This window comes from Apodemus sylvaticus, chromosome 2 (assembly GCF_947179515.1).
Source record: "Apodemus sylvaticus chromosome 2, mApoSyl1.1, whole genome shotgun sequence".
Classification (NCBI taxonomy): domain Eukaryota; kingdom Metazoa; phylum Chordata; class Mammalia; order Rodentia; family Muridae; genus Apodemus; species Apodemus sylvaticus.
Window position 1 is genome coordinate 19,295,071 of NC_067473.1, and position 23,781 is coordinate 19,318,851.

General features: G+C 39.1%; 1 protein-coding gene across 3 annotated transcripts in view; it reads right to left on the reverse strand.

The window, feature by feature from the left end:
• LOC127678299 (ATP-dependent translocase ABCB1) overlaps positions 1-23,781 on the reverse strand; it is a 146,192-nt gene that overhangs the window by 53,364 nt on the left and 69,047 nt on the right. The window contains exons 2-5 of one of the 3 annotated variants that reach the window (XM_052173146.1): positions 18,757-18,898; positions 18,333-18,403; positions 14,654-14,702; positions 4,221-4,380 (exon numbers count right to left, since the gene is read on the reverse strand). In XM_052173146.1, the coding sequence (XP_052029106.1) occupies positions 4,221-4,380; positions 14,654-14,702; positions 18,333-18,397 (274 nt within the window). In that variant the 5' untranslated portion in view covers positions 18,398-18,403; positions 18,757-18,898. The other 2 variants (XM_052173148.1, XM_052173147.1) reach the window with 2 other exon arrangements.

The following is a 23,781-nucleotide window of genomic DNA, read 5'->3' on the forward strand; positions in this document are numbered from 1 at the left end:
CTTTTTAAAATCCCACTGAGTCCCTGCATGCAGCCCGTATAACCGTGGGTGTAGGGTCATCTACTGGAACATAGGCAGCCTCTTGTGGCTTGCATTTCTAATGAGCATTGAGTCTTCTTACCCAGAAGCTGTCAGTCCCTCAGGTAGGGGTGGGGCTTCCTGAACCCCTCTGGTATCCCTGGGGGATTTTTGACTGTCTTTATCCTGTACAGTTCTTGAGCATATATTTTTCTTTTCTCTCTTTATAACTAACAACTTCAATTTTTTTAAATAATGAAATAATTCTACAATTCTAGAGGCAGTGTCTGGGGAGAAAAATGCCTTCCTATAAACATAAATTAAGAATATTTTTCAAGCCACCTTTACACGGCTTCATTTCCAGGTACTGGGTGCCACCTAGAATGAGAGCCACCCCTTCTAATTCCACTGGGTTACTATCCTAGCAGGAATTCTTCTACCTTTAAGTCCCAAATGTCATGAGACAGGGTGATACTGCCGAAACATCTAGCCATGTTTCTCCACAAACTTCCTTTTTATCCCTTATGCTGTTTTTCCTACCCAAGGAGCCATGATGAACAAGCAAATCGACCAACGAACAAGGTAATTTTAGAGTAATAGCTTCCAATAAGTGAGCACAGTAGTGATATTATGGTACTGTTGGGGTGAGAAGTGTAGACATGAATAGACAAGCAGGGTCTGGGCCAACCCTTTAATACTATGGTAATATAAAGTAAAGAAATAGACTAGGGAACAGGAAGGAGCCCATGAATAATAGACTTATGGGCAGGTGGGAAAGAGCAGATCATACTCCGTGAGCCATTGAATACAAATTGGATTGATTCCACCTTATGGGTTGGAAGTGAACTGGTTTCTGTTTTTTGAAAAACCCACTCTGACAACATGTGGAGAACTGGACAAAACCAGGCAGGAGTGGGAGCATGTCAAGTAGTTAGCAAGATGGAACTGTGTATGAAGCAGACTCCAGACACGGGTCATGGAAGGCTGGACTTACAAAGGGAGCTCAGCATTGCAAAGGGTGGTAAGAGAACAGGCCAGCAGCAGAGACCTCAGCTCTGAACTCCTATTCCTTTCTATTTGGGCTCTCTTTGAGATATTTTTCCCGATGAGCTTTCATGAGAGATGTCACTTGCTTAGAGGGTTTTCTGATTGAAAAGGCGTAGTAAGCCATAGATATTTATGATCTACAAGGCCCTCTTAGCTCTACAACAACATTATGATTCCAAGTATGCTTGTACAGAAAGCACCATCAACCACAAGCAAGAGAACTGGACAGATTTCCTAGATGGTGTATCTCCCAAGCATCTGTCCAGATAAAAGGCTGCCTTCAGCACAGCAGATTTACTGCCAGAGACACAGATGATCCAACAGCCATAAACTTCACCTGTGTTCCTTTCCCCTCAAAAGACTTGTGCCTGTTAGCTGACCAACCCGCTGTTCTGACTCTGCCACTTTCATAATGATACCGAGTCGACCCACAAGACCTACTTACCTCCCAAAGCCTCCCAATACCCTTACATCAGGGTTAGAAAGTCCTCATTAATTTTGAAAGACATAAGTCCTCGGACCATAGCACTGTCTATCCTTATGTCTGGGTGGCTTAGGTAAAGTTAGACTAAGTAGTTCTCTGTCAGAAGAGACCACTTGTGCCCTTAAAGGGATTAGAAACAATTCATGTCTGGATGATGGAGAAATAAAGCAATATAAGACATAATAGAGTTGGACAAAAGGCCGCTAGATAAAATATGAGTGCTATGGTTTAGACATAGTATAAAGTCTCCTTGAAAAGTCTTGTTTGTGGAAATGAATAGATCATGAGAGCCCAGACCTGAGCTGTTGATTGATCCACTGATGGATATACAGTTTTATGGCATTCTAGAGAAAGGATGGAAAGTTTAGGGATGGGGACTAATTGAAAAACACTAGAAGCAAAATCACTGGGAGCATGCCTTTGAAGAGTACCTTAGTCTTGGGCTCTCTCTCTCTCTCTCTCTCTCTCTCTCTCTCTCTCTCTCTCTCCTCTCTCCTCTCTCCTCTCTGTCTGTCTGTCTCTCTCTGTCCCTCTGCTCTGTGTGTGTCCCTCTACCTGTCACTATGAGGTGAAAAGCTCATCTACCACGTGTCCTCTTGCTACCATAATCTCTTCTTTTCCTCAGCTCTAAAGCAACTGATCCAATGAAACTTGAATAAAACCTTTGAAACTGTAGGCAGAAAGAAATCAGATAATTCCTCTTCCTTTGTTTAAATTCTTCCTCTCAGGTATGTGTCACAGCAAAGAAAATCTGATGGCTGTAATGTGTTTAGTTTATTGCTGCTCATCAGAAGTCAGTCCTTCTAACTTCAAGAAGTTGTGTGATAGTCTCTTCCCAAACTGGGTCAAATTTCAACACTTGAATAATTTTTTTATTGACAGCTGAGTTCACGCACTGTCCCTTCATACTATGTACACAGCAGAGCTAATACCTCTCACAATGTTAGAGTACTGCTTGTATCCAGACTTCACAAAACACTGGGTGAAGTTAGAATGACATAAATGCATGCATTGTGTCTGCTGAGATACCACAGACCCCTGAAAGATGAAACTCTTCCACTAGAAGCCGATGAGATAGCCAGCTCCATAGCTTGCTGCAAATGATAGGGTTTATGGGAACTAAAGAATTCAGAAAGCACCAGTCGGCACAGGATATTCTTACAAGCTGTTTGAATATCACTAAGGTGGGGGAAGCATACAAATTTTATACTACTTAAAATTTGTAGTATTACATACAAACTTCCGGTTCAAATCATTATTTGTATTAACAGAATTGAAGTAGCCCAACCTCTGGTAGGTTATGGGTCCTTTGGGGACTACAAAGAAATAGTTTCCATGGCCAATGTCAAGTACCAAAGATTCCCTGAATGTTTATAATAATATTTATATGACTATTTCTAGGGAAAGGAGTCATTGCATGCACCAGAGACTTCAAATTCAGATGCTGACATGTTTCTTCCCCAGTTCAAGTGTGTAGCATACAAATTCTTTCAATAGTCTGCTCACTTTCTTGTTCTCATTTCTTATGAAGCAAGTTTCTTACTTTCAAAATCATGAGAAAATTGAAGTGCGAGACCTTCTTCACCACAGTTAGGCCTTTTGTGGTTTCAGTTTCCTGCAGTCAACCACGAGACTGTAATATCTCACGTCATCACAAGAGCAAGGGGGCAGAAAGCAGCACAGTAAAGCATTTTAAGAAAAACAGAGAGACCACATTCACATAGTAATGAAGGCAGCGTATTGTTATATTTATTCCATTGTTGTCATTAAGCTCTTAATGTGATTAAATTTATACATTAAACTTTATTGTGGATATTTGTACATATGAAAAATATAATATATGCCAGGTTTCTGTACTAGCCATGGCTCTGTATCCATTGGAACAGATCACTGGCACATGAAAGGACCTGCTGTCATGAGAACTCTCTCATAGTCTGCCTCCTCATGTATCTGCCTTTGGACTCTGATGCTCGATATTCTCTACCTCTTCCTGGTTTGAAGGATGAACGACTGCATCTAGCGATATTCTCTACCTCTTCCTGGTTTGAAGGATGAACGACTGCATCTAGCTCATGGAAGCATCAACGTCTGCATGCTGGATATTATCCATTTTTGCAAATTCTAACAAATCTCTTGATACTTTTCTTGGCTCCACTTCTCCATTCCTGGATTTGCTCCTAGAGAGCCCAAACTACAACCATGTACAGAACACATTTGCCGCTATTTACTGCTGCTAGAATATATTGTTGCTTCCATCTTTCTCATCTTGAAAACAATTATGTTCTTCTAGTTTCTCATATTAAGTGCCTTAGACTCATCCTAGACTCTTGTACCCAGAGTCAAACCTACCACAGCCTGTCAGAAACTATTCCAGCTTATCATTCAAGGACCTGAGGAGATTCCTGAACTTTTCCCTAAAGCTTTCTGGGACATATCTGACTTCAGAGATCCCCTCTCTATTTTTACATATCTCTGTTAGCAATTCCACTAGTTAGTCTAATGCTTGTATCATCTTCACAAGTTCACTACAAGGATGAGTTAGGATGTACAGCCTCCACCACATAGATCATTAAACACTGAAGTGTATCCTTATTAAAGCCCCACAAATAATTACTCTAGATGAGTGATTTTTGCACATTTCCAGCACAATTCATACACAAACAATACTTACTTGCATTAGTATCGTTTTGTGGGAAGTTTCCTACATTTGCAAAGGTATCTGTCATATCTCCAAAGACCAGCATCGTAAGTGGGAGTGCCACTCCATGGATAATGGCAGCCAGAGTTCCTACCAGCATGTATAACCTGTCCAGCCAGCCTGCATAGCGAAACTACAAAGAGAAGAAAATAGAGCATGGTCATCAGATAGTTTCAAGGATGTTTTCCTCTACACCCTAAACACAAATCCTTTGTCAGACTACTAGTTACTAGTCTAACCTGCCCTGTTGTCTTTGCCCCTTTGCCCTCCACCCTATTATTACAATAGCTTAATAAAAAGAAATAGGCATTTGACTCATTTATTGAATTCTGTATTAATTCTTCATATTGGAATAGTCTGTCTTCTCTTATTATAAAAGTTATTAATGAGATGGTAGCAGAGATAACATAAGCACTTCTATGATTTCTACAACTAGACATCACCTTTTATTTCATAGAAAAACCCTGAATTCCCAAGACTCCCTTTAAGACACCATGGAAGAAACATTTCACTACTTTTTAAAATTATCTTTGATTCAAGTTCTACTGCACAACGATATTATTTTAGCTGCAAAATAATTTCAACATATTTGGAAAGAAAAAATAATTACTTAGATGAATATCTCCCCAGAGCATTTTCCTTAAGATGTAGAATATGGTCATAATGAAAGACTAATACAGATGGGAATGTCTCTAACCATGGGCAAGGAACAGGAAGAAAAGAAGGCTTGACGGAATCCAAAAAGTGATGTGAGGAGGAGCATAATACACAGTAAGTAAGCGCAGGCTCCATTTAGGGACAGCTCATACTGTTAAATGATTTGAGAAAAGGAAAAGAATATGATAAAATGAAAATAGAATGTACCAAGCCAACTACAAGAGTCTGCAAACAATCCCTGTGAAAAATGGTTGTCATAGGATGTACCATTTAGCTACAGGGAGCATGTTCATAATCATGGGAGGAAAACTAGGTAGAAAGTCTAGCAGGAAATAAAAGAGACATGAAGGGCAGAGATCAGGCAACAGCACCAAAATGGGTGTGGGAGTCTATGCACAGACTTGGAAGCAGGTGGCTGGTAAGTGTTTACATGTAGCTATAGGCAAGAGCTTTTTAATGCAGGGAAGAAATTGGGTAAAAAGTCACCCCCAGGCAGGAAATGTAAACCAAAGTAATGATCCGGAATCTGGGAATAAAAAAAAACACAGAAGCAGAAACCAAGAGTTTACAGCCTATACTACTTCAGAAGGAGATGGAACTAATTCTAAAGTTACGTGATGACAGTACTAAGGGAGGAGAAGCATTGAAATGACCAGTGGAAAACCAAGGAGTAAGAGAGCTCTCTGGGAAGTAGTTAAAAGTACTGCAAACAGTAAGAGTCTAAACAAAGACAACTCTAATAAACAATTAGTGAAAGCAGAGGCTGTGTTAAAAAAAATCTAATATTATATTGCTTAGGAATTTGTTTTTGGATTATACCTTGCTACTAAAAAGTAATCGAATAAGACTTAAGTATGGGTTGATGACATAATTTTCAAATCATCATCTTTCAAAGATATCAAATTAAACACCAAAGGAAAGAATAGTGACTAGCCCCATTTCAGTTTTGATAGGACCACAGGCTAAAGGTTGCCAATGCATTCTTTATTTTGTCCAAACAACTGTCTTCTTCATTTAAAAATGGAGAGAAAGAAATAGGCAGAAATTATCTCCTTTTAAAATATCCACTAAATACACCAAAAACTAGATTCTTCAGATTAGGAAGAAAAGGTAATTAATAGGCAGAAATTTCATTTATCACTACCATGATCAATATTTCACCCCCAGAACTTCTCATTTGCTAAAATCAAAACAAAGGTAGGCGATATATGCAAATACTTCCTGACTGCTTAACTGTACAACAGATACAAGCTGCAGAATAAATATCAAAGATACATAATTTCAGAAAGCTTAAAGAGCAGAGGGAAGGCAATAATAATGATAATAATAATTAATAATAATAATTGGCATAATAAAGGCAGTGTGCATACTGCATCCATTGGCAGCAAGTATAAAGAACAGCTATAAAATGGGGACAATGATCATTAGCTCCTCGGTGGAAATCAATCATAGAAGGCGTGATGCTTCCTTCCGGTTTTGAAGGAAGGACAGGTGTTTGGAAGCAAGATGGAAGACATCCTAGTCAGAAGGAAAAGCATGCAGAAGCAAGAAAGATCCAAATGGACTTCGAGAAGACTCAAGCTTCTCAAGTTAGAGTTTTGATATATGAAAGCACAAAAATAAAGCATGTGAACTACTAAAAGGTACTGTTCATGGAGATGGGAAGACTGAGAGAGTCAAGGGCTTGAAAGGGTACAGAGTACAGAAGTCGCTTGAGTGTTTGCACTTTTGTACAGAAAGTGCTACTCAGGATGTCAAAAACTCAACATCTGAGTCACCGCTTTATAGCAGCAGCCATAGTAATGAGTTAGATCATAAAAAATGAGCAAAAGGGTGCATGGAATAAAGTCAAATCTGGACACAAAGCAACAAAGATAGAATGTTGACTTTTCTAGACCTTGAGATAGAAGAGGAAGAGTAAAAGTAACTAGCAGGTTGTGCTGCAATGCCAAGGGGGGCTATTTCATTCACAATGTTCTATGTGTACAGGCAAGCCAGGCAAAGAGACAGGTGTAGAAACATAGGAAGTAAGCTGGGGTAACATCCTACAACATAAAGAAGTAATTATTTCAGTAACCTCGGAAAAGGTATCATTTGTAAAAAAAAAAAAAAAAAAAAAAAAAAACAAAATTAGTTAAGTGAAGCAATATAGTCTCATAATACCCTATGATTTCTTTTCATTCCTAGGGAGTGGTATATAAAATTGTTATCACTTTAAACAAGTGATCAGAGAACACCATAAATAAATGGGGAATACCTTGACATTTGATAATTTTAGAGTCCTGAGTCATAAAGGATACAACACTCCCCTATTTAATTTTTTTTTTTTTTACTAAAAGTGTTTCATCTAGACACAATAAAACATTTAGATGTAACTTCTACATAGACAAGGCTAGGCACGGAACACTAAATGCAATGATACTCCAAGGAAATGACACATGACCAGATTATCAGGTAGAACATTCTGGTGCATTCCTTTCAGACCATTCTAAAGAGAAAACTACAAATGCTCTTCCCATTTGACTTACTTTGAACAAATCAAGTGTAAAGCACAATTTTTAGATTATTTGGAAATTTGAATATAGAAAATTATAATATTAAGAAAGTGTTGCTCATTTTGCTAAATAGGGAAAATATATTTTATAGGAAATGTTTTACAGAAAACCCTTTGAAATTAATAAAATGACATGGCTATCTGTAAAATACCTTGAAACTTGTACATGTAGTTGAAACATGACATGGTAATATGTTAGTAATTATTAGACATACATGATGTATTTACAAGTGTTGTTTTTTATCCTTTCACGTTTGAAATTTTAGAGAGTAAAACTTGGTAAAGAGAAGATGGCTTCCAAAACAGAGAGAAGTATTTCTATTCATCTCAGACTGAAATGAATGCGCTAAGAATGAGTACAGACATTAATATTTTTCTAGCAACAGAGAAAGAAAGAGGAGTTGGCTTTTCTTACTTCTTTGTGACCATGTGAAAGAGAGAATGAGATTTGAGGAAAGCAGTCACATAACAATAAATAGGGTGAAAGTGGACATCAAATGATTCAACTCTGTCATTTATTAGGAAAGAGGGTGGCATGGGAGAGTAGAGGATCTCTCAGGGAACATTCCAAAAGATGGGGCAGAAGAGCCAGAGGACCAAGAAGTCTGTTGTGAGAATGTGCCTCCTAGAAATTACAGGGAAATTTTACTCAATGATGTCTCAATAAGACTCATCTAGACAAGACCTGAAGAAGGGTAACATTAACAGACATGCTAACTTGGATGGGGGAATCTCATGGAGTCTCATTCCCAGAAAATAGAACTACAGGTAGCTAACAACTACTGAGAGAGGGAAAGTTAGTCTTCTCAGGGGTGAGCCCCTGCTTGGTTATCCAATTCCAAGTGGTCAGTCCTGAAATGATACACATACAGACAACACTAAATGGACACAGTAGGCTGTGTTTATATATTGATGCATATATAAACAAGTAAAAAGAGGCCAGGAAGTTAGAAGGGGTGGTATACAGAACTAGAAATAGAATGGGAGAGATGATGTAATTATAATTTAAAAAAATTGAACCTCAGGTTTGGTATTTATAAAATGATAAAAAAATCAACACAGCTGTTACAAAGATTACAAAACAATGCAGAAAACTTTGATCAAGAAGGTAGTATGAAACATGAAACACACATTACCATGATTGGTTTGCAAACATAACAATAAGAATTTTCAGACTCTCATAGTCAAAGAATGAGAAGACAAAGTTGTAACAACATATCAGGTACAACATAAGAATGGATGAAGGTATTAGCTACTTATAGTTGAAGGCCTTTAACATAAAAGGAAATGAAAACTATTTGGTTAGAGGCTGGTAGAAAGTACAGAGAAAGTAAACCAAGAACACAGAACAAAACAAACTGGTATTGAAAGCTAAAGGTGAATTGTGCCAGAGAAAAAGTGGACAGTACAGACAATAATTCCTTTAGATAATATTCATGACATGAATAGAAATATGACTTTTCTGGAGCCTCTGAGTTAGAGAATTCATTCATTCATTCAACATTTTAAATTTGTTTAAAGAGCTAATGAGATTCACATTTGGCTCTAAGTACTGGCAATGGTAGTGGATAACAGGGGTTACCTGTCCTTAGAACACTTACAATGTGTGCAATTGGTAATAGGAATGGATATGGCCAATATCCACCCCGTGTCTAGGAACCTATTAAGGCTCTGAGCACTGTTCTAGACCCCAAGGAACAACAGTTAACAAAACATGAAAACACTCTGCTCTCGTGAGCACACATTCAGAAAAAAGAAGCGTCGGAAGTGGGGAAGTGGCTAAGCAGTTACAGGATGTAACTTCAGGTGACTGATAGGGCCAGTGGGTTTAGGCAGACAGGTCAGGGAACATCTCTCTAAGATGAAACCTTGGTAACAGGGAGGATGCAGTTTACGGTGTGGGGATCTTGAAGTCAAGCATTCATGTAGGAAGCATGCATGCAAAGATACTTAAGTAGACACACGCTTGGTATATATTAAAGAACAAACACTATAATAAGAACGGAGCAGGGAGCAGATGTCTGCAATTACATCATAAATAAGAAAGGCCATACCATAAATGGTATGTATATAAGAAACATCTTAGTTTTTACTCCAAAGTTTCCCTTAACTAAAAAGGAAAAGTATTAGAACCCTTAAGTAGAGAAGAAAGGCAGTGCAGCACTTGAAGGAATGGACTGAAATGGACTCATGTGACTCTGACAGGTAGGCCCTGGGAAGTACGAAGTTGGAGTGGATGCCAGAAGAAATAAAGCCTTGCTAGAAATGAGAGGCAAAGGAGTGTCACTCCCAATGTGTGCACAGTCTAACCCTGGGACCCTGTCTGTGAACGTGCTTTCTTACATCGCTTGGCATGGGAAAAGAGACTGCAGATGTTAGGGATCTGGGGAGATTGCCCTCGGATATGTAGATAGACCCATCAGAAAGAAGCTTCTATGAGGCAGGCAGGTGCTCAGAGCCTCTTGATACAGAGGAGATGCAGGAATGGAAGCTCAAAATGGAGAGGAAACAGATTCTTACCAAGAACCTTCAGAATGAATGCAATCTTCCTGACACCCTGACTTTAATTCACCCAAGAACTGGAAGAGCATAAATTTGTGTTGTCTTAAATCTATCTAATGGCATTTTCTTCTTAAATCAACCTAATGGCATTTTCTGCAGCAGCATTAAAGTATAAATGCAGAGTCAAAGAGAGTGATCATAAAAAGAGCCAACTTTCTTTAGGAGGAGTCAGAAGCTGTAACTGAAACTGATACGTCTGAGTTCATGACTACATGGACAGAGCCATCTTACGAGAGGAGGACCAAGGTGTAAGTATAATTTTCAAAGGCAGAGTATGGGTGGGGTGTTAAAACTGAGTCAAAGAAAACAGTCTGGGCTGATACGGCTACTAAAATAGAAGGATGACTGGGGCATAGGTAAATGAAGCTGACCAAGGAGGAGTAAGTAAGGGATATCATCGTGAGTGATAGAAAGAGAGAGAGGAGAAAGAGCGTTTTGCATGAGGATCAAACATATTTTCAAAACATCTGTGCAAAAGCAGATGAATGCCAGCACTGTCAGTGATGGGGTCACAAGACTGAGAAACTCCTAAACGTGGAACGGTGACGCCAGCAGTCAAAGAGGTGGGAGAAGAACACACTGTAGCATCACAGAAACAATGCAGTGGCCGGTGACCAGGGCAGCTTCGAGGTCAGGCAGAGTTTTCAAATGTCCACCGAACTGAGTAAGTGGTAGGGATAGAAACATTCAAGGTAATTGGCAACAAAGATTGAAGAGCCGTGTCAGTAGTGCTAAACTCCATTCAGAAAGATTGGGGATATGGGAGAAAAGGAATAATAGTAGCTGTGTAGAGAAGCCAGAAGAGGTGGGAACCAAAGTTCAAAGTTCATGTGAGTGATGTGATGTAAGAACTGGGCCAGGAGTGGTGGCACACACCTATAATCACATTACTTCTACTAAGCTAGAAAGAGTATGCTCATTTCAAGGCCGCATGGACTATACAGCAAGACTCTGTCTAAAGAAACAAACACCTCATTGCCACTGGGTGTCTCTACCATGAAAAGCAGGAGGGAGCAGATTCAAGTTCGGGTAGGTTCAGAAGATTATCACTGTTATAAAGGTCAAGGAGTGGTTATTCATATACCAATAAAAGTCACAGGGTGAGTAAGAAGATCGGGAGTGGGAAGAAGACACTAAGTCTTCAAAGGCCAGATGGTTGTAAGATAACAGCATTAACAAAGAACTCTTCAGCCTCAGGGAGGTTACATTTTAACCAATCATAATTGATCACAAATGCTTACAGTTTTAAAAAGTAATAGTCTACTCATGTACCTGGGCAAAAGTTGGGCCTCCTGTTATAATAGTTATACGACTGTGAATGGTAGAACATTACATAACCTTCTTACTGTACATTTTGCCCAGCTATGCATAAGGACAGGAGGACTTCAACCATCAGATAATGCATGTAAGGTCCTGACAAAGGACTGGTTCCTGACGCTGAGCATTGTCATGTTTAGAATGAAGATGGCTAACATGGCACATTGTGTAGGCAGCTCAGGGTTAAATTGGCCACACAATGCTAACAGGGAGTGTGAACTTGGAGGAGCTCCTTTTAAAGGAATCACAAACGACCTGGCACTTCTCCAGCTTTTACTTCCACCCGTCCAATTTCCCGCACTTCATTTCAGTTTATTCTACATTTCTGCTTCTAAACTAAAATGAGGCCTGACATAAGAAGAAAACTAATTAAACTAATTAAACTAATTAGAAAACTAATGCCGGACAGTGGTGGCGCATGCCTTTGATCCCAGCACTTGGGTGGCAGAGGCAGGCAGATTTTTGAATCCCAGAACAATCTGATCTACAGAGTGAGTTCCAAGACAGCCAAGGCTATACAGAGATACTCTATCTTGAAAAACCAACCAACCAACAAACAAACAAACAAAAAACCTAGTATAAAAATGTGTGTGAGTCCTTTGCTTTGTAACCATTTCCTCAGCTAAGGTTCCCTAGTAAACATAACTGAACTTTGGGAGCAGAAAAAGCCCAGAAATGTTTAGAGAGAACCACTTAGATGGTTGGTATCTATAATGTGGATCCTGGAAGAATCCATCATTGTAACTGGTAAATGTGGCCATTTTGCAATGTGAATTATGCTAAATGAATGAATCTACAATTTTGGTACTTCCTGGGTAGGAAGTTCCTTAATGATGAGCTCCTCACTGAAGCTCTCCACCAACCAGCATCATTTTGAATCTATTGTCACAACTTGCAACTCCTTGCTGGTGAAATGGGTGTTTTGGGCAGGCAACTCTGGGAGCTCATGTCTGTTCTTTTCTGAATTTCATTCTGTGTGACTTTCGCCATTCCTGTTTTATATACTCTTGCTATAATAAAGCTTAGCTGAAGCTTTTCAGAGAGCTGTTGCCATAGTCAATGAGGTTTATCTAAGATGTTATTATTGATAATTGAATATATTACTCAATCTTAGGTGTGACTATCCTGAGTTCTGAGTTCCCCTAGTAAGTCATTAGTCTCAGAGTTCTTTGAAATCCCCAATATGCATGTTTTATTCTTACCTAGAAAGTATTCAAAACCATTGCAATAGTATTATTTACCTTAATAGAATTTACCTTAAAACCTTCTGACTATATTTCTGTATTTATAGGTTTTATATAGAGGTTAGGGTCCCATTTTTCACCTCAACTCTTTGGGACAAGAGAAAGAGACACTTATATTGGCTAATTTTGGTTGTCAACTTGACATCTGAGGAGGGAACCAGAATTGAAGAGCTGCCTCCATTAGATTGGCTTATGAGCCTATCTTGTTAGGAAATTTCTTGATTGGTAATTGATATAGGAAGATTCATGTCACTGTGGGAAATACCATCCCTAGAGAGGTGGGCTTGGGCTGTATAAGAAAAGTATGTGAGCCCAGAAGGAAGCTTCACATTCATCAGTGTAACTAGAACAATTCTTAAGAATTATAGCACTTAGTCAAAAGATCTAAATACATTCCATTTATCTTCATCTTAGTAGGTATTTGGGGGGAAGAAAATGTTTGCCCTGTTTTTTCTGTAAACCTGCAATAATAGCATCTACCTCAAAAAAAAAGCTTAAAGATTAAATGAGTTTGTATGGGAAGTAATTATAACAACGTCTGACACATATTATTATACATGTAAGGATATTACTACTTCACATTCAAACTTTATATTTCTCTCTCTCTCTCTCTCTCTCTCTCTCTCTCTCTCTCTCTCTCTCTCTCTCTCTCTCTCTCTCTCCCAATTGTGGCTTGAATTGAGTATTGATAGCAGGAACTTTGCATAGTAGAGTACATTTTCTGAAACATAAAAAATTAAACATCAAGTCTTTAAGAAATTATAACCCGGAAACAGTAAAACATAGAGATAAAGATGCAATTTTCTGGTATTCTTAGCTTGCACAAAAGCCCTGAATGGACCCCTGACATCAAACCAAACCAAACAGGATAACAACAATAACCTAAACAATAAGACAGAACTATTTTGGCATTAAGGTAACTGCATAAATTAAATTTCAGGAATAAATCCAACCATAATGTAGAAGTTTCTTCTCATGCAAGAGTGTCTGAATGAAGTCTTTAAAAAGATGAAGAACATCTAACATAAAGAGAATTATGTCTGTGATGATCCGTGCAGCATGCTGGTAGAAAAAGGAGGATTGAGAAGCAAGGTCCTCAAAATACACAGGGAGTTAGAGGCCAAGACACGTGAGCTTGTTTCTCAAAATAAAACCACCAGCAGCAATAATGACAAGGACAAGAAGAGTAGAGACATGTAACTAAAAGAACCGTAGCAAGAACAAGTGTCATCAGAAGAAGATGATATAAGATAACCAGAGTCCTCGGTGCAAGCCAGGAAACTGTTTTCCCACCTAAATCTATTCATATAATGAATGTACAAAGAAGCATCTTACATGCCACTACCCCCCACCCCCATCCTCCACACTTCATAACATGACCAGTGTGGAAAGAGTGAGTTATAAAAAGCAGGACTCAATTGCCTGAGCATTCTCCCAGGCTTTGGTGCCTGGAACAGTTCGTGTAAGTTTACATGGACCCAGAAAAAGAGGAAGTGTTTGAGGAAATAGAGATCGTTAAAAAAAAGTAGTCACACCTATAAAATTCCTGTTATATTCCAAGTGAGTTTAGAGAAAAGCTTCCAAACAACCAGCATGCAACCAGAAAATTAAATGGTTATGCAATCCTTTCAAGTTCTACATTTTCAGTTATTCAGTACAGAATAATGGCATATGCTAAGTCACTGAAATAAATAATCCATTGCTACCTTCTATTATTGTAAATACATAGGACTTTGACCCTATCAGGATATTAAGGGGCATTACAAATGCCATGTAATATACCCATCTCTCAGAGCTCAATGGCGAAGATCATGACAAAGAAAGATGCCTATGGGGGTCACAGATCTAAGACGTACCTCAGAAAATACAGAAAGCTAGGCAGGAAGGGGTGCCTGCTAAGTCATAATTCACAGGGCAAATTATAAACCGCTTTCCTTTGAAAATAGGACTCTAATCATTTACCTTCATCTCCTTATCCTTATAGTCCCCCAGAAAATATTGTTCCAGATGAATTATTCCTTTTCTAGGGAATATAAAGAGTGTCGTTGGCAGGCAGTACATTAAAAACTTACCATTGTAAGCACACTGACTGCTGGTTTCTTTTCTTTCTTCTCCTTTTTACTGAAAATAGAGCAGAATAATTACATGAAACATTATCATTAAATACAAAACCTTACAATGACCAAATCAACTTATAGAGATTTTGTTAAATGACATGACAAAATCCAAAACTGACTATTTTTAAGTCAATAAAAGCCTAATGGTATGGCATTTATGTAGTTTAAATGTAAATATATCTTAGACATCTACTTATATGGTTATCAATGAGAACGAACCAGAATTTTTATATATTCCTTATACCTTAGACATTTCTTAATTTTCCTCACACACACTTTTTTTCCTTGCCCCCTCTGTATTTGTCAGGCACTGGCAGGGCCTCTCAGGAGACAGCTATATCAGGCTCCTGTCAGCTAGCACTTAGTGTCCACAATAGTGTCTGGGTTTGGTAACTGTATATGGGATGGATCCCCAGGTGGGGCAGTCTCTGGATGGTCTTTCCTTCAGTCTCTGTTCCACACTTTGTCTCTATATCTCCTCCCATGGGTATTTTGTTCCCCCTTCAAAGAAGGACTAATGCATCCACACCTTCTTCTTCAGCTTCATGTGGTCTGTGAATTATAACTTGGGTATTCTGATCTTATGGACTAATATCCACTTATCAGTGAGTGCATAACATGCCACACATACTTTTTACAATGAGAAAAAACACACATTTAAAGGGATGTTTTGCATTTTATTCTAATTATGAAATAATTGATGCTTTTAGGATTGGTTACCTTGACTATCATCTGAGTACTTGTAGCAATAGATGTCCTATCTGTACACTGAATATTATTCTTAATCATTCCCTTTTCTAATAAGGCTCAGTGATGATCAGATGCTAAATACGACTAGCCTAAGAAGCAGAGTAATTTCATTACTGTGAGGAAATCTAATTGAGAAAGGATATCTGCAGCGCTAAGTGAACCATTACAGAAAGAAATACACTGTGGAAAAGACGCTCTGTAAGCGGTCAGAAAGCTGTCCTTAGACAAAGGGTCAGTTCTCGTTTTGAACCCAGATTCAAACATCACACGTTTTCACTCCAAGTAACAGCCACCTAGGATGCAAAAGCAAATTAGCCATAACAAGTCTTACTTTTTTGTGTATAGACACTGTCAGAAAAGAAAAGCCGTACTTTTACAGGTATTTTTAATTTCAAAAAGTAAATCCGTCTTTCTTCTTTTTTTGACTAAATAACATTAAAAGAAAGCAACATTCAGTAGCTTTCACAGTCGACCTCCACTTTATTCTTTTTAGATACTCACTGAATTTGGATCTTGCTCAAATGGCTAGACTTGTGGGTCATCAACCCTTAGTACCCCAGGCACAGATGGCACGCGTAGCATGTGTGTTTGTGTGTGTGTGTGCGTGCGAATCCTTATACTTCTTATAGACAGAACAATCTTCTCCATGCTAATAAAAAGTTTTCTAAAAAAACAAAGTTTTTTCCTACTTGATTTGGCTTGACGTTAGATGGACCCTGAACATACTATGCACAATCATCTTCAGGTTTGGTTCCACCCTGTCCCAGTAAAGAACCAGTGAGTATCCCAGAAACCAGGGTGAGAAGAGAGAAATAACTCTACATGGCAGAATTTTAGTTCTAAGCTTTTTTTCCATTCTCTAAAACTGATGCTACTTGGAGATGTTAGAATAATATCCCAGGCACTAAGTAAACATTCCTCATACAAATTGTAAACAATTCCAAGGAAGGCAAACTTCATCTTTCTTTCAGGGATGAGAAAACTGCAGAAGAGTGGAGGCCCACAGCTGGGATGAAACCCAAGACTTAAACTCCCAAGTTATCAGGAACAACCTCCAAGCTGCAAGGTGCATCCTCAGACTTCTATATTGTAAAAGCCAAGATATTGCACGGCTTGAAAATGCATGACCGACTCTCAGCCCTTCTAAGTTATTCTCTACTCCTATCATCAAAAACAAATTTTTACAGATCAATTTATTAAACATCACTTTAGAGCACTATACATAACTCAGGCCCTTGGTTTTGAACTGCAGTACCATAAAACAAACTCAACAAATCATTTTTACGAAGAACGTAAGCAGATGCATATAGTCCAGGGAGTATTAACATTCCAGCATTGTCTGTCAACCAAACTAAATGCTTTGTTATGATCCTTATGTTATAAAACATGAGTATTGACAACAGCCTAAAATCAGTGGTGATGAGCAGTTCTTATGGAAAAAAAATCTGTTTGAATCAAAATCTGTAGGGAATGATGACATTGGTACCCAAATGAAGACCTGTGTAGGACTGGACACTACCATTTCCTCCCACATAACCTCACACTGGCCGAAATGTCTAAGTGCTTGTGATGGACACAGCTCTTTAAACTATTTTTTAAAGGCAAAATTAAGCTACCTTCCCTCCACTACATGTCTTCCTTCATTATATAAAGTTATTATTACTGAAATATAAAATATATGGAAAATGTAAAGTTTAGTATACAATTCGCCTAGATACATAAATCATGACATTTGACAATATTCATCCATGCAAACAGTACATGGTATCAATTGTTAAGATTCTGTCAAACTATTAAGCTGGAAATATTATAGTATTCATATATATAACTCATTATCATATCTAAGAAGCAGAACCTCAATGTTGAGATTGTTTAAAATCCATCCCACAGAGTTCCCGAGTATGCTTTCTATAATTTTTTTGTATACTGTTTTTTTTTTCTTTACTGAACTCTGAGTTAGTCAGAGCTCACATAACACATTTGCTGGTTATGCTCCTTTACTGTCTCTTGTACTAGAAATCCCCCTTTTGTTGTGGCGCTGGCAAAGGGGTCCCAGGGTTGTTTCTACTTTAAACTAAGCATAGATGGCGATGTGTGGTGAGCAGTGGTATTTAGAAACCAGATCTGCTGCTTAGAGTGCTTCTTTCTGCTGTCCCTTCTGGTGGACTGAAATGAATTCTAACGTCATAAGCCAGCATACTCTGACATGTTTGGTGGGTTCATCAAGTACGCAAGTTGCCTCACTTTCAGTCTCAGACACTATCTGATCACATTCTTAACTTGTGGGTTAAAAGAAGATTTTGATCTATTTGCTTACTATAGCCCCTAAGACTCTTTTAAAAGAGTTACAGGAATGTTAGGTCAGACATAGAGGTAGGCTAATAATAAGGGCATTATGGGGGCTGAAGATTGGCTACGATAATTTTGAACAAGGTTTCTTTCAACAGTCTTACTTCTCCCCACCATTGAAGTTCTAGTCACTTACTTAGCCATTGTAGACATTTGAATATAAGATGTGACTTTTTTCTGTGGTAATACATTTTGGCCCTCTTCTGCCACAAATGTGATATCTATGGTTGCTTTACTAGAAGAAGATAATGGGCTACAGCAGAGAGCTCAGGCTGCATGTGGCTCAGGTGCGTGAGAGATCAACAGTGCTCATAAAACCAAGGTCATAAAACTAAAAGGCTGTGAGCAATGGCCGGTCTAGAGGCTGAATCTGTCACACACTTCTGAAGGACTGCTCCTAGCAGAGGAGTTCCTTTTTACATTTCTGAAGGCTGAAATAACACCCACTAATCATTTAGTACTGTGCTGGAGGCTACAAACTAATTGCCCGGCTGTACAAGACCTGTAAAGTGCGAAAGTGAAACAATCTAGCTACCTCTTTTTGCCCATCTTTGAGAAGTTCTTGTCTGCTCTGCCGTTAAGGTCCTCTTCAAGTTCCATCACGACCTGGGAAGAAACCACAGTTCATTAGCCAAACGCGGGGTCCAGAGCCTAGGCCGAGCTCTCTGCCCCGTGGAGCTCAGTGGCGAGGAAGAACCCCGCCCTGACGCTCCCGGGGTGGGCCTGGAGGTAACTCACCCCGGGGGATCCCGGGGAGCTTTGTCACCCGCGTGGACCGGGTGCTCGGCTCTGGATCCGGCCACCCCGCCCTGCTGGGTCCCCTCTGCCCTGGCGCGCTCCTCCACCGCCCTGCGTGGCTGCGAGCTGGGCGGATGGCGCGGAAAACACAGGCTTCGGGGCTGCTGCTGGAGCTCCTAGAGCGACTTGGGGATACCCGACCCTTCCTAGGAAATGCCTACCTCACGTGTCTCCACCCCTGGTTTCCTCTGGAAAGTCAGCCAAGATGTAGGTTTCGGAAGAAGCAGCAGCGGCTCTGAGTTGAGCAGAGCCTTTGGAAGATGGGATCAGCAGCTCCTGGAAACCGCTGTTCGACTGTGCTTTCTGAGGACAGGAGAGTAAACTTAGTGTGCTCAACCTACGCCCAGGAGCAGTCCCGCCCAGTCAGTGAGTTTGACCAGGAGGTTAACCAGCTCCCGGCCCAGCTTGACTCAGGAATTATTGCTGGAGAAATTGCAAAACAAGTTGGATTTGTAGACGAAGTGTGCAGTCTGGTTTGCCCTCACAAAGTTCAAACAGACAAACTCACATCCCGAATCATCAGGCACTTGTAAGAGTCTCATCTCTACAAGGCCTTGCACATGTCCATATAGAGAGTTGTGCATTTATAGATCTGCATATGGCAAAGTTAAAAGACGCATTCTATGCATAGCATCTAATAGCCAACTAAACAATGGGTGCAGACCCTGCCTGTCAGTTAAGTTTCCCTTCTTTGAAGCACATCTAATAATTTTCTAGGTTTTAAGGATTTATAGTATTTCTTTCTTCAGACTTTTTACCTCACTTCTTTAAACTGTCTCCCCCATACATCCACATTCAATTCATTTCAACTAATTCACGGTACCTCTTGGGCGCTGTTGTGGCTGTCCACACTCTGCTTTTCTGTGTGTAAATCTCTCCATTTTGAAGACTTGGAGACAATGCAGTAGGATTTAGAGGTTGGGCTTTAGGGAAGTTGTTGGGTCCTGGGGCTCAGACCTAATGAACGGATGGGGCCACTGAAGGCTTCCTACTGTGTACAGAGCCATATTGGGGCAGTCTTGCACTTGGTCAGAGTTTGACTTTGGTCAAGGTTAACTTCTCCCAGTTAGCCAGGATTCTGCTCCACTTAGGGTGGAGCGCACGTAGTAAAGGTTAAGTTCATTGTTCTTCCTGGTATAGGGATTCCTGAATTAAACAGGTGACCCACCCAGCTGCCGGAGCAGTCAAGACGAAGACCTCCAAGAGAAGCTAGACAACTTCCACCGGAACTCAGCCTGGAGTCTGGGGGGAGGGTTTGCCCAAACTGTTAAAAGGTCCGGCGCCATTAAAGTTGACGGCTTTGATCAGTGAACATTGACTTAGCCGTACTTTTCGCCGCTCTTCCCTATGACCCCAAAATTCTCTCAACAGGTAACCTGGTTTACATGTAGCTGCTGGCGGCTACATAGTGGCGCCTGAACGTGGGAAGACCTGGCACGAGAGAATTCCTGAGGTGGCCCTATCCAGCGAAGCTTCGCAGAAAAAGGTGAAAATTAATGGTGTCCGCACGGTAAGCAACATAGAGGGCAAAACTAGCGCTAGTGAATTCGTGTCTATGGTTGTGAGTGCAGGAATGGATACAGTTTTTCAAGCATACTGCGTGGACCCAGCGCAGGACTGCTTGGGTTGATAAGATAGGGAAATATGGGGAAGGAATTTGGTAGGCATTTGCCCAAAGCTCGTAAGAGCTGATTTCGGCGAAAAGAAAGGGGTTTTTAAAAATAGGCATATGTCCATAGCTTCTAAGAGCTGTTTAAAGAGGAAAATGGATGCAATTGCTTAACAAGCATGCTTAACTTTCTGTGTATCTTTCCGTGTTTGTCCCGGTGCACCGACTGTCTATGTGTATGTTTATGTCCTCTCTGTGTCTTTGTGTGAATGACTGTTTCATGTTAAAAAGGAAAATTGGTAAAGATTTCATCTGCTGGCAACCTCTTGAGCTAGCCACAGTTTGTGTGGGGATTGATTCAAAGCCACGCCGCGGCAGCGTAGCTCACTCACCCAAGACAGAAACATGGCTGGGGAAAAAGCCGCTCTTAAAAGCCCAGAAACCTCGAGATTTGGGAAGACTTTGGTTTGGCTTGTGAAATTCATGTAGTCGCTTTATACATGTTTCTAATTGGTTTTAATGATATAAGGCTTTACATTTCTTGACTAAAGAGTTATAAATTAATTGGTTATTATGTAAAAGGTATAGTGTTATTAAGAAAAGGTTAGTTTAAAAACTGGTGATTCAGTGTTAGAGCTATCTTAACTAACTACACGTGGCCTAACGCCACTCATGCCTTGTTCTTGTTTATAATTGGATTTAAAGGTATATTTTGCATGTCTTGACTATAGAGTATTGGCTTAAGTCACTGCACATGATTTAAAAGGTATAATGTTATTAACAAAAGTTAGGTTAAGGCTGGTAGTTTAGGGTAGTCGCCATTTTGAACACGTGGCATGATGGTTAAGGCTGGTAGTTTAGGGTAGTCGCCATTTTGAACACGTGGCATGATGGTTAAGGCTTTTAGTTTAGGGTAGTCGCCATTTTGAAGAACACCACGTGGCATGACGCAATCCAGGAAATACAGGCCTTTGGGACGCTCCTAAATTGGCATGGTGTTTCATGTGAATCTTGGCCTGGAGATTAGACTTAATGAAGATTAAGATCTAAAATATTGTCTCTTTAATAAGTTACACTGTTATACACTTGAACATAAGAACTGGCATACAAACCTTGTGCTGTAAATATGTGTTTGCCATTAATTTTAAAGAAAATAGATTGTTTAAAATTGAGATTTGCTTCCAAAATTACAATTGTGCTCTAATATTGCAACAAAACATTGAGTTACAATAAAAATCAGTGTGTCATTGGCTACAGTTTTCAGTTTGCAGGCTCGTAATTGTTAACATTTTGTAATTAAGATAATTTTGAGAGTGATACAGCTATGGGTTTTAGGGGCCCATTGCCACTTTTCCACAAGTTTATAGGCTACAATGGTAGGAGCAAAATTTAACCCTCCAAGATTAAAAAGGATATCTCTGTAGAAATGTATTTGATATCAAGTAGGTTCCCTTGACCATGGAATTACTGGTTTCTTTTGTTTAATCCTCAAAATGTCCTTGCAGGACAGATAGTTTGGGTCTGGTCTTAGATAAAAGGCTCAGATTAGAAGATATTTACATTTGAGGAATCTCATACAATGTCCTTGCCAAGGACTCAAGGTGGATCCTAGGGCAGATAAAAAAATTTACATTTGAGTTAATGCAAAGCTTAGAGCTGCCTCAGGGGAAGCTAGTGAGGAAGTTTTGAGAAATTGTTTCTGCCTTACAGGCCCCACCTAAGGAGTGTTTGGCTTTAAAAAAAAAAAAAAAAAAAAGTGTTTTGTCTCTGTTTTTATACTAGAAGTTAAGATCTTAAAATTTTCAGTGTACAATGTTCATAGAATGTTTGTTACAGGCCCTTGCTCCTATAGACTTTTAGAATTTTTAGGTAAATGGCTTTCAAAGGTTGTTAAGATATATTAATTGGCTTTATCTTATATTTACCTCATTTTAAGCTTGCCACAGAAGGTCTTAAACCTCTGTTTTCAAGGTAGGAAACATTTGTTCCTTGCTTCAAGCAACAATCAAATTTATTATTAATGGTTGGTCTATTACATGGCAAGCATTTTTAGGCAAAATTAATAATTGTTATCCAAAAGATAATTTGTACTATCAGATCACATGTTTATTCCTTTAAGTTTCTCCCTGCTTCAACACAGATACCTGAATTGGGTGCTATAGCAGCTATTTTTAAGATGTTAAAGGTCAAGCTTTTAATAATAGTAGATATACATAGCTCATGGTTTATAATTGCTTAAGATTGGTCCATTTTTAATACTGCTAATTCTTAATTTCTACAGTTTATACAAATGTGATTCAAATTTCTAAGAACAAAGGATATGTTCTCTAAATGACTGTCCTTTAGGTATTTGAAATAATTTTATATTTTGTGCACATCAAATTGTAAAGATTTGTTCTTGATGTCCTCAATTTCTACCTCTATCAGGTAATGGTGTTAATCCTAGAGGACTTAGTTATTACAGATAAATGATATTCATATTTCTAATTTAAAAGATTAAAAAAAAAATATGTACATGTGACTAATGATTCATTTTTAGGCTGTCTAGTTGCAACTGCTCTAACAGAAAAAGCAACTATATTTTATATAATTACATAGTTATTGCCTATGTTATGGTTTATACTTTGTGTTCCAACTTAAATTAATAAAACAATATCTTCTTGGAAGAAAGAAGAGAGGGGAAATTGTGTCCCTGTGCATATAATTTAAATTATGCTTACATGTTTTTAAGAAAATTTTAAAATTTTAAAATTGGATGCCAAGAAACTCCTTGCTAAATGTATATGACATCTTGTAATTAGACATATTGATGTCTAGGTGAAATGAAGGAATTCACTTACTAACATATGCCATGATCCTGATTTAATATTGGGGGAGAAGGCATGTCCTCTGTTTTTTCCACAGAATGCTGCAGAAGATATGCTGACTGTGTGCTTGCTGAATGCCCAGACCATGGTAACATAAGAGCTATATTGGATATATGTTCTTGACTTACCTCAATTGTTAAATGTCCCAGGTTAGATAAATTGCCTAGCTTCAAGCTTTTAGACTTTGTGGGACAGAACATGGAGACTGTTAAGCTAGCTTAGGAAAAATTAATAAGAAGAGTTAAAATGACTCTTCTCCTTATTGTGCTCAGCTGACTCAACCATAGACTGGTCTAGAAATAATTCCAATATTGAAGATTCCAATTTTGAAGATGGCTAACAATCTTCAGCCAGCTGTGTTAATTTAACATATAGTCTCCACTTTTCCTGAGAAGTAACAGCTTAATTCTTGATTCACAAGGCTACCTCTCCCACCTCAGAGGCCAAGCTTTGGATCCTTAAAGTTGTTAATTTACAACTGAATTGGATACTTCTGGGACAAGTTAATCCTATTCCACCTTTAACTCTTGACCTTGTCTGTTAAGCAGACTGGCTGTCTCCACCCAGGCTCACCTGGATGGAGAGATTACATGTCTGTTAAAGACACTTGCAGACCCCCCTGGCTTCAAAACTTACACAAGTGGATCTCCAAAGAGGGAGCCACATAGAACTCAGATCTATGTGTGTTTGTTTTTGAACAAACATGGGTA